Below are 12,278 nucleotides of genomic sequence, written 5' to 3' on the forward strand. Positions count from 1 at the left end.
TCGTTAACGATCCTTTCTTCCCCGCTGAATGAACAGTCTCCCTTTAAAGAGGCGTCGCGTTCAAGGGACGATCGATATAGGGTAAAGGACCCAATTACCTCCGAACCACCAGCTCCGATATTCCATTGTTTCACAGGTTTCTACCTATATTTGCCGGTATTTTAATTTCTAAATAAGAACGTTCTCTATTTCCACCACCCCTCGAATCGTTACCATATCGAAACCAATCACCATCGATGATCCAGGGTCCCAGGGGCCACCCTTCATCACGTCTTTTTTCCGCGAACAGGATTACGCGTTTATTATTTATCGCGAAACGGCCAAGAGCGGGAGTCGTCTCTCGGGTGACGCGAAGAAATTCGAGGGGCTGCGTGGGCGGTTGAAAAGACGGCGTTCGTGTCACGGGGCTAGCGAAAGGGCGCGCTTAACAAGAGAAGGAAACCGTATTCTTCATATTCTCTATTTATTATTCCGTCGTCGAAAGTGGAACGAGGAGAGGACGCGATGGGTAGGAAAGGGAGGAAGAGAGACCGGAAGAACCTAACCTTCTGGCCGAGGCCGAACTCGACGTTATTAGGAAAATGGACCTTTCTTCTCTATCCCCTTCGTCCTCCTCTTTTGCACTCGCCTGACAATAAACTGCATCTCTTACTCCCGGCAGCGCGGCGTACAGAAGCGCTCAAGTTTTTAGCGTCGGGGCCAACTTGCCGCCGGCAATTTTCTTTCAGAAAGAAGCACAGGGCCAACAAGCAACCGTCTTTACCGCTCGATCGGACTAATGTACGTAGGGTACGGCTCTTGACGAGAAAGGACTGTTGGAATTCGGCCCGACGACCACCGAGTTACATCGCGACGAACGCGAATGTATTTCGACAACAGTTTCCACCGAGTTTAAAAGCTGGGTCCATTTAGCGGCCAATTCCGACCGCTAATATCCACGCCGGGGGCCATTTAACCCTCCGCGTTTTTAATATTTCGACGTCGATGGTACAGACGCAAAATAAAAGAACACCTTTCTGTCGTCGGAGATTCGAAACGGGGAGTTTTGTGGATGGACCAACGACAGCCTCGTTAAGGATTCCACGGGATAAATCAACCAAACGATCGATGGAGAGCCGATGTCGGAGGAAGATTGTCGGTTCGCGTGCAGATAATGCGCCCGTCGGAAGAGATGCAACATCATTTACCGATCATCCATCCACAAGGACCGGCAGAAGTATCGCTGGAGGCGCGTCGCGTCGCCGTAACACACGATCAAACGATACAAATTAGCAGAACACCGCGAGCAAACGGCGTCGAGATGACAGGAACACGACCGAAGCGTGATCGGTGCACGCTCAAATGACATAACGACGCCCGGGGCAGCGACGATCGCAACCTGATCTACCGCTGGCTTTGTCGTTGCCAATAAATACGATCAAACGCCTGAAATGACCAATTCCAACGGTCTCGCGATAAACAGGAACACCTGCTGCGCCCGTGCTCCTTCCAATTTATCCCTCCACTTATATTCGCCGCCAATACCGATAATTTAATCCGGTAACCAACCTTTCTAACTTTTCTATGACTCTGAGAATAAGTGAAAATTTGGCTGGCTTCTACTTATGGGCAGATTTGTTCTTTCTGAATTTTCAGAGCAATTTTAATCGTATGCTCGGTCAAAGTTTATTCTGCTTTCGAGACGACTTCGAAGATCGAGTACGAGACGTAAGTAGAAATAACAAATAATGGGCGGACGCGTCAGCCACATAGTACGGCCGTACCACCCCTAAACTGCAATGATCATTCACGATTAATTCGATAGTCTCGCGAACGATTAACGATTAATCGGTGGTTCGATTAAAATTTCCCCGACGCGTGCTGGGTATCCGGCGAACGATCGGAATCCGGAATTACGACATCATAATCCGAGCGCACGGTGCAATTTGTTTGCCGGACTTGGTCTAAAGTCGTGATTTAACGACTTCGCGGGCGGACCGTGTATAGCATAATCGGCCAACTAGGTCAGTCCGCTCGATAGTACACAAAAAGGTAACTGACAGCAACGAGGTAAGGTGCTCGATATTCAATATTTAATTTGCCTCGGCACGTGTACAGCCCCTTCCGGAACGAAACTCTTCCTCCAGCCAACGACCAACGCTCGTTCCGACGCTGGTTAACGCTGGTTACCAGTCGTGGCCGATAAGAGGACTTGGAAAGTAATTCCAAGTACGACACGGACTTTACTCTCGTCTTGTTTTCTAACGACGCCCAGGACTCGAGAATGGCCTCGCGATCGAAAGTTTAACGAGCGCGTGGAAACTTCTCCGGTGGTATCTGTGACGACTCATAAGCACGGAACAAAGGTGTCGATATCGGATAAAGCCAAAGCATCTATTCATTGCCAAAACGGAGAAATCGAAACTCCGATTACGCTTCGAATCGGACGCATTATCGACGATCCGATCCACGTGTCAGATTTTATCGCGTCGAACCGCGATACGAACCCATTATATAATTTCTTCCCAGATCGAAACTAAACGCAATCACGTGATATTACAGCACGTAGCTTTATTCTGAATTATTTATACGCGTTTGCCTATGAGCCCGCTATAACGTGCAATATATAGAAGAAGGGTAACACGTTCGTTTACTAAATAAAGAAATTCCAATACCGAACGCAACTAATTTCGAAACGAAATCGCTATTATTATTAATCCTTGCAAAGGCTTCGACGGTAGAAATACTTGAAACCTCGAATTCGACGGGGCTTCGAAGCCGTCGCGAGCCGCCCCGGGATGGAATAAAACCGAATCGCCAATTAATTGAAATCGAAACGAGCCACGCATTGTTCGCGTACGCTGTCGACGGTTAATAATTCGATCGATAATGCGCGCATATTTCACGGAAAGTTTATCGACGTCGTACACACCGCGCGTAATTACGATCCCGATTAGCCGTCAGCGTAGCCGCGATCGACAGAAAAAACGCGCTTATCGATCCTCGGATCGACGAATACACCGCGAATATATATTCATGAACTGGCATAACGATACACGCGTCGGTCTGCGTACACGTGCACAGGAGGCTTGTAATAATACCAGCTGCACGCGTGTACAACTACCGAATGCAGCCTCAACAGGTATCGATTCCGGCAAATGTCAAAGGTGCACTCGAGGAACCTGCCTTCACCCAAGAAATTAACTTTCTCGCTCGTCCTTTCGATTTATCCGCTGGACTCCTCGTGGCTGGCAAACTTTCGATACGCTGCACTCGAGAGTTATCGATGGCCTAACTAATTTTTATCGAACGATTTACAATTTTTCGCGAACAAAGTCTGAGCAGAAACTGTTGTCGTACGAGTGTAAGGCGTCCCTAAAGGCCAGCCGTGAGACGTCCACCTGCATTACCAATGGTCTTCGCTCGTTTTTATCGCCGAAGCACGTCGCGACGCTGCTCCGTGTCTCCTTCGCGATTGTAAACACGACCTCCTCCCGCGTCGAGATAGCCTCGTAAAGTATCTAGCGGAACGCGGTTTCGCCGATCGCAGTAAAAACTACGACTTGTTGTTTCCGGTATACGCGAACGTCGCGATCGATAGCATACAAACGACTTTTAACAAGACCCTCGGTGTTAACAAGCGCTAAAAATATTAATTTATCGACTACAAAAAGGAAACGGAAGTCCATCGTTTCTCGACGGTTCGTCTTTTGCCCGTCGCGACAGATAAAAGACATTCCCTTAACCGAACGCGGTTTAATTGCGAAAGATGGTAATCCGGCACTCGAGTCGAGTTAAAGTCGCGACGGAGGTTGATATTTTGTCGGTTTATCCGTTTCCTGGTTACTCCGGCTCCCACGGAAGGGCCCGTTTCAATTTGTGCTATTTAGAGCACGAGCCACGGGAAGAGAAAGAGCGTTTAATCGGAGGAAAAGAGCGGCGAAGAGTTTATCGGATTCCAAAGACGTTCCTCCGGTTGGCGTGAGGCGTTCCAATTTGTAGACGCCGCTCGACACTGCGGTTTTTAATGCCGCCAAAGCGACTTTCCACGCGTAATATCAAACAACCTTCGCATGGATAGATTGCGATCGTCCAGGGAGGGGATCCGTGGTCCGTGATTGTCTAAAAACACGCGACCGGACGCGGAATAAAATAATTAAAGGCACTCCTCCAAATACGATGCTTTAATAAGGAATTAAATGGAACGAGTAGCTTATCTGTCGTCCCAGATCAATATCGTGGTTCTTATTAACACTAAACGACCGGTCATCTGACCGGTTGAATGATTTATGTTTTTTTGTAAAAATACTGGACAAAATTTAGTACCAAATTCTGGTTAGCTTCCGATGCAAATATGAAATATATGTATAGCAAAGACGAAAGGAGAGAATCTTCAGTTTCCACTGTCTTAAAACAGTCTAAGAACGCGTATTAAAAATAGTTAAACTTTAGACGCGTGCAGTTCCGAAACTATTAATGTTTTATTAATTATTGAGCCATTGTTAGAAGCGGTAAGGCCTCCCCTTTAAAATGGCTTTTGGTTTTTGTCGATCCGACTTTTCGTTTTCGAGATATCGTAATTTATGTAAAGAGGTATTTTTTAAATTCCACTATCCACGCTCTCGCCGCCTTAGAAACGTGTATTAATAATACTAAAAGTTTAGACGCGTGCAGTTCCGAAACTACTAGTGTTTTGTTAATTATTAAGCCACTGTTAGCGGCGGCAAACCTTCCTCTTTAAAATGGCTTTTGGTTTTTGACGATCCGACTTTTCGTGTTCGAGATATTGTAATTTATGTAAAGAGGTATTTTTTAAATTCCACTATCCACGCTCTCGCCGCTGTAGAAACGTGTATTAATAATACTAAAAGTTTAGACGCGTGCAGTTCCGAAACTACTAGTGTTTTGTTAATTATTAAGGCACTGTTAGCGGCGGCAAACCTTCCTCTTTAAAATGGTTTTTGGTTTTTGACGATCCGACTTTTCGTTTCGGAGATATCGTAATTTATGTAAAAGGTAATTTTTTTAATTTCACAGTCCACGCGCTCTCCGCCTTGCGAGAGCACATTAACGCGTATTAAAAATAGTAAAAGTTTAGACGCGTGCAGTTCCGAAACTACTAGTGTTTTGTTAATTATTAAGGCACTGTTAGCGGCGGCAAACCTTCCTCTTTAAAATGGCTTTTGGTTTTTGACGATCGGACTTCCCGTTTCGGAGATATCGTAATTTATGTAAAAGGTAATTTTTCTAATTTGAACTATCTCTGTCTCCGTCTGACGCGTCGCGTCGTACCTCTTCGTCGCACGTGAGTCGTGACCGAGTGACCTAGTTTCGGGGCGTAGTATTTCCAAGAATTTACTACGCACTGTTTACTACCTACGCGCGCGCGAGTTCATTGTCTCAATGAACGTAAACAAACGCTTCGGTCCGTCGTATCTCCGGAACTAGCCACCGCATCGACTTGAGACTAAAATCCTCATATCTCCGGAACTAATAAAGCTATCGACTCGTACAAACGCTCATTTTAAAGGGCATTTCATCCCCTATCCGATGACTATACCAACTACTATAATTTTTGCTCTCTTCTATGTTTATTTTTACATTTACTTTGACGCTACATACCCAAAGTAGTTTCAGTACTTCCTATTGATCACACGACTGATGTGGAATAAAACTGAACCATAGATTATTTATTGAATTGAAAATTAATTTAAATTTGTATACAGGGTGTTTATTTATTATGCCATCTTTTTTATGTCTTTTTATGAGTTTGGTTCTTATCGTGGCGTATGTTTGTCGCGAAATTTCGATCGTACGAATCGACAGGACAGTCGTCCCGGAGTCAGCGATACCTAATCAGGAGGACACGCGCTAGAAACTCTCAACGGAGTAGCGAAAAGCGAGGAGACGAGGCCGAGAAGGGTGGAGCGAGAAGTTCTCTCGATCAGCGATATTAATTTATCGGTCTCGTTTGTTCTCGTCGCACGCCAGGAGCGACAAGACGGCTGAGCGATTGAATATTAAGTGGCGGAGTCTCTGTCTGCTTCTCGGCGAACTTCGCCCAAGGGACTTCCTGCGAACTAGGAAACGAGGCTGAGAGCTACGAGGTCCGAAAGCGAGAGCGAGACGGGCACCGGTACGTATATACGCGACGTGGCAAGGAAAACCGGGCAGAAAGAGAGAGAAACGTTCGAGATAGCGTGGAATCGACGAAGCTCGGAAAGGACGAGAGAAGTCTGAGGAGGGGGAGGCCGCCGGCGGCGATTTCAATAATTAATGTCACGGGAATTGCTGCGCATCGGTGATGGTACTGGCGGAGTTACTACCGCAAACTTGAAATTCCCCGTCGCGGAATTCGAGGCAGATCGGTCCATGGATAATTGCTGCGATTATCCGGCGGACAAGCCGGCAAAGTCTTTGCGAGTTTATCGGGCCGGCTCTAATGAAAACTTCACCGGTACGGTTCAACCTTCTGTCGGTGCTCGACCAGCATCCGTCGACCGCCAGGAAATTTCTTCCGCGGGCCTCGCGGTGAACTTCCGGTTCTCCTGGCGGAGCTAGGATCGAGAAACTAGAACTAGGGTCGTGCCGAGCGTCGGTGGAGCGGGTTAAACTTTGGATCAGAGAAATCGAGTGTTGTCGAGCGACCAATTGATTTAGCTGGTACCTACGCAATCCCAACGTCTTCAAACCGAGATCCTTTGCAATCGGATCTTGAATTATGTTTGTGACTCGAGCGGAGTAGCGATTTATTAAACGTATCGCGTACTATATTGGGAGATTTCGAGGAACGTCTAAGGTTCGAGGCGAGATGGAGAACGATCGTGGCACCGGAGACGATCCAACCGAGGTCGGTTTAAAACGCGTCGGTAAGCAAAGGTCCTTCGAGACGTTCTCGCGATCCGTATCGCTCGGTGGGTCGGTCTCTATCGCAAGTGACGATAGAACGGTGAACCGAGGCGCCGACACAGACTGGTCGGTTTCCATGGAAACCAGTTTCTCGTCTCGCCGCTCTCGCTGGTCCTTCTCGACGTATTTGCGGCGGTCGAAAAGAGGAGGACCAGGAAACGGGGGAGACGAGAGCGAAAAAAGAGAAGCAGAGCACCGGAGGGGAGGAGATAGCAGCCACGGTGGCGCGACCAGACCACGGAAGACGGAGCAGAAGGAAGAAAACTGGCGCGACGAAGGTGGAAAGGTTATTTGTTACGCTCTTATATGCTAGCCTTAGCCTGCACGCGTGCCCCCGGCCTGTGTGTGTTCGTGCACAGGTGTTCGCGACGGGAGAACAGAAAATCGCCCTTCGTTTTATTGGCTCGGTTAGCGCGAGACTTCCATGCAACGACGTTGCGAAATATTATCGAGACGAACAGCTTTTATCTTTTTTTTTCTTGTAAAGATTCTGCGGACCCAACGTTGCTTCGAGAAGTTCCAAACACGTTTCGAGTAGGGTTTAGGAGGCTTTGCGCACCGTGGCTGCCCTAAAGGACGCCGGTCACGCGATCGTGCTCCCGCTCGTTAACACCTACGCGCGTGCCTGGGCTGGATATGCATTCCTCGCGAGGCACGCGCGTTGCAATTCCGACGCGGTTAACGCGTCCACTCTCGTTAATCGACTCGAGACGTCCTCGAGTCCGTTCCGTCTGATAAATAGGAAGCCACGCCGGGCCAAGGAGTTAAACGTGCCCCGGGATCCGCGATGGGCGTTTCGGTGCTTCCGCCGGGGCAGGAAGCGGCCCCGGAGAAATATACCGCGCCCGGCTGGTAAATTAGGAAGCCAAGAACCGACCGGAAGCGCCAGATTCCGAGATTAGATTCGAGACCTCGCCCCTGCGCCTCCTTGTGAAAATAGTCTAATCAGAAATCCTCGCGATCCCCTAATTATCGGATGGTTATCACGGTCCCAGAATCGAGAAACCTTTTGTAGTAATAGTTTATTCTACGGGTTAACCCGTTAGAGTGCACGTGTAAGAAGAATTACAAATAGTTTGGCAGGGGGGGGTTTTTAATCAAAAGGCACTGTGATGCACCGTGATGATCGAAATAACAAATGCGACAACGTAGTATGATTTTATTGCAAGAAACGATTCCCGAATATCAAACGAGCAATCATTTTCTCGGGCTCCGCACGTCCCAACCTTGAAGTGGGTGAGAAACTACTATTCGTTTCCACCAGAGACAAACATTCTCGAACCACAGTTAATGTCAGCTACGTGCCAACATCGAAATACTCCAGACACCGGTTCGACGGTTAGGGCCATACAAAGTCGTAAATTAGGAGGCGCCGTGCGACCTACATGAAACGTTCTGCTTTCTCCGACTGTTCCGTTCCTTCCTTTTCATCGACTCTTGCTTTATTTCCGTTTCCGTGACTTTTCCCGTGCGCGTGCATCCATTCCACTTTCCATCATCCATTCAAGCGTCTTCCACCGAACTAATAATCTAATCATCGACGTTCCTGAAAAGATTAACAGGTTGGAAATTAAAATGATCGAAGATCGTACCCTGTACTTTCGTCCAGATTCGTACGCGTGGATACGGCGAGTAAAAGGACTGTTCGAAATTCGAATAATCGACGGAGTTACATCATCGAAAAGGACAGCACGCCAGGTCAGTTGGAAACGTCTGATGTAACTCTTTTCCGTCATCGGTGATGTTGTGAAATGCAAGAAACGTAATAGTGACATAAACTTCAAGGAAACGAGCATTCGTGCTCTCGGATTTGAATTACTAATCATTTGTGTCTCTTGCCATTCAACGAAGACTCGAGCCTATTGCCATAACATAATCCTACAAACAAAACTGACTTTGCTTCGTTTGTATTAAATATATTACTGCAAATGACTTCGGAAAAAAGGGGATTAAGGTCGTTTTTGCGCACATAGATCGCCAACGGGTGGTCGAAAGGCGCGATCATCAAAATTGTCCCACGCGGGGGTGGCGAGTCGCGAGGCCCGCGGGCCCGAACGCGATTAGGGGTGGCGTAGAACCGCCAGAGCAACGCCTATAATAGCCGTCGCAAAGTTGCCGGTATATATTTGAGCATCGTTGGCAAACGGGAGGGAGAGAGCAGAGCATCGAATGGTTAATTCATGAAACAGTATCCCTGCTCCCTCGGCCGTTTTCGAGCTTCGAAGCCCCCGTCGCCGCTTAGAAACGCTCGAATATCAATGAATCCACAGGTTTTTCGTGGGACCCGGACCTTCGACAATCCAGCACCGCAACTGATCGCGGAGCCAAACAAAACTGCCAAGAGCCGACGCCCGGAAGCTAAAACAAGTATTTGTATTTTCGCGAGCAAACATCGAACAGCCGCACAAAGTTCGCCGCGGTCCCGTAAACGAATAACACCGACGCGGCCTATTATACTGTTTGATTTAAATATTTCCACGACGTTCGACGAAATAAAAACGCGCCCGTCGAAAGGCCAGCAGCATCGAGGACACAGCAAATTTATCCTTCTTTGCGTAGGAAGCACCGCCGCATTATTAAATCAGACTCGCCCCGGTATTATGAGAAACACAACGGACATTTAAAGCGAATAGAGCTATCGAATCATCCTGAGCAACCTACATTTTTCAAGCCTCGCAAGACGCGTAGTTTTCGCGCTCGCCGCCGTCGCGGGATAGCGAGCTATATGCACGGCGATTCTAGAAACTGGGACAGGCTGTAGCTCATTTCCAAGCGTAGATGCAAAAAAATTGATATAGGAAAAAGTTGGACAGCGCAATGGGGGACTATCTTTCGATGATATCTTCCTTTTTCTTCCTGCGCTATATGCAACGTTCCTTTTAAACGTAACCATTTATTTCCAGCTTACGTAAATCGATTCTTCTTCTGCGTATCCTCAGCCTCGTCGTGTCTATTTTGCTTTTTTTAAATCGTGTGAATCGTTAAAAGGACTAAATGTTTCCTAATCGACTTTCCGATACGAGCAGTTTTTTAACTTCTACTTTTCAGAGTTATGTCGCTTTCGCGCGATACGTGTCTAAGCTATCTCGAGGTTGAAATTAAATAATTTAGACTCGAGGTCGGTTAAAGATCCGTCCCGGTGATTTACGAACGTATTTAACACACTGTATGAATATGTATACGAGTCATACTTTCTGGCGATAAATTAACCAGATACGTAGACTTTTAGTTACTTATTTATGAAGCACACAGGGGTTTGCAAACTTTTCGCTTCTTCGTGTACCTTTACTTTGAAGCGTTTGTAATATTACACCATCTCCTAAATAATAATTAACTCATCATCCGGCTAATAAACTAATTAACATTATGACGGTGAGTCTCTCGAGCGCATGATTCTTCTCGTCGAGATACGCTGCATGGAATTAAATCGTAATACTTTGCTTGATTAATTTAATACTTTTAATATACACGAATTCCATCGAACAAAAAATTACGTCGTCGGGAGCTGGTTCCCCCTCTATCAATTGTTCGTATCTTCGCGGAGGAAAGAGCTATGCGCGGCTTGTCCCAGTTTCTAGAATCACCCTGAATAAATTACACCGGGACGCGAAATTAATGGTGAAGCTCAGGGACAAAACGCGACTGCAAATCGACGTTCAGCGTTTCTGGGTACCGGCGACGGATTCGCGTTTCCCGTTTGCATCGTTTTCCAGCTAGCCTCGTGCAGATAATTCGCGCGACACAGTTTCGCGAAAATATTTCCCCGAAAGAGAGGGCTCGCGAACGGTAACGATTAAATTAACTCGCCCAGTTCGGACGAAAGAAAAATATTAAATTGTCCCGCGATATCAGTTTCCGCTGTTCGTAGCCGCTAAACAGCGTGTCGAGAATAATAACGGCTCTACGGCCTGGCAATAAAATCTCCTCGTCCGCTCAACTTAATCGCGTAATCAACTATAAATGTTAACTAGCTCCAGGTGAACACTCGCCCCGTTAAACGTGGCAACTAGTTGTTTCCAAACGAGACTCATCGCGGAAAAGTTCCTCCGCGAAGATCTTTCGTTTCCACGAAGGAGCTCCGAACCGTTCGAATTATAGAGCGTTTTTATTTTAAACGCGATGGCGGTTGTTTCGCGACATGAACGCTCTGGTTATAGACGGTCCACGGCGGGGTGTTAGGTTCGAGCTGAAACGGATAACAGGATTTCCGACTTTGATCGGCGCCATCGAGCGTTTCCACTCGACAGGGGATTACCTCGGAAGAAGAAAGAATACAGCGTAGAAAGTTTACTTACGGGGCTTCGTGGCTTCCGGCGGCGGCACCTCGGTCAACTGCAAAGAAAAATGAAATTCATCGATATTAATAACGCCGCGAGAAGACTGCCAACGCCGCATTACGATTATCAAATTATCGCTGGTTTCTCACCTTTCGGTAAATCGGTACCAAAGGCGAACGAAATTCAAAGAAGCACTTTTCCATATCCTTACTAACATCTCTAAAACTATGGGAGGTTTAAAATAATTAAATACCGGATGTTCTGGGGGAAAGAGTTGCTCGAAACGGTACCCTCGACGGCAGATTTGGAACAGATTAACTTTGGAAAATTTTACTATTCGAAATTGCAGTAGATCAAAACGGTGCCTTCCAAAAATTTATTACAGGTGAAGTGCTTCTTATGACCAGCGTTTAAAGCGTTGGAGGGTTCTTTTTACGCGACGAGGAGGGTTTGTACTTTTCCCTAAACGTACGACGCGTCTGAAAGTCAGGTAAACGGGCAATGCTCGTAAAAAGAAGACCTAATCCTTGGCGGGATTTCCCTCGTCGCCAATTCATGACATCGGCGAGGCTGTTTACGACTACACAATAAAATGATTTCTAGACTTACAGAGCTTTTCAGTGCCTATTTCTGGAACGCACTGGTAACGTCATATATTTTTTTTATAACCGACCGTCAGACCAGTTCCACGCTATTGGACGATCCATTTCGTTATCCAAAAAACAAGAAACTATCGGAAATAAACACACGAGCTCCGTTCGAAACGCGAACCAATCATTATCGAGCCGAGAGTCCAACATAAGTTCGCGTGTCGGAAAGCCGTTTCGAATCGACTGAAGAAAAAGCATATATAATTTTACGTAACATTTTACGAATTTCAAATCTATTGTAAAACATCGTAGAAGAAACTGAAAAGGCTTCTTCGCATCCATGAATAATTGACCGCGCTCGCGGACGAGTTTTTTTTTCCGTACGTTTTACGATCTCGAAGGCATGTCGACGTACGATTGATAAAAAACGATTTAAACTTTACGACGTAACAACTTGGAGCGCCATAACTCGAATCCTAGCGCGGGTTATCTATATATCTACAGGTGGGTAATATTTTAGGCG

The 12,278-nt window shown here is 46.7% G+C and overlaps 1 protein-coding gene across 5 annotated transcripts in view; it reads right to left on the minus strand.

Annotated features, from left to right (window-relative positions):
• Lilli (AF4/FMR2 family member lilliputian) overlaps nt 1-12,278 on the minus strand; it is a 146,882-nt gene that overhangs the window by 30,252 nt on the left and 104,352 nt on the right. For all 5 annotated transcript variants that reach the window (XM_076763486.1, XM_076763489.1, XM_076763490.1 and 2 more), the window contains one exon: nt 11,184-11,220. In XM_076763486.1, the coding sequence (XP_076619601.1) occupies nt 11,184-11,220 (37 nt within the window). The remainder of the gene's footprint in view (nt 1-11,183; nt 11,221-12,278) is intronic.

The sequence above is a fragment of the Colletes latitarsis genome, chromosome 4 (assembly GCF_051014445.1).
Source record: "Colletes latitarsis isolate SP2378_abdomen chromosome 4, iyColLati1, whole genome shotgun sequence".
Taxonomy (NCBI): Eukaryota; Metazoa; Arthropoda; class Insecta; order Hymenoptera; family Colletidae; genus Colletes; species Colletes latitarsis.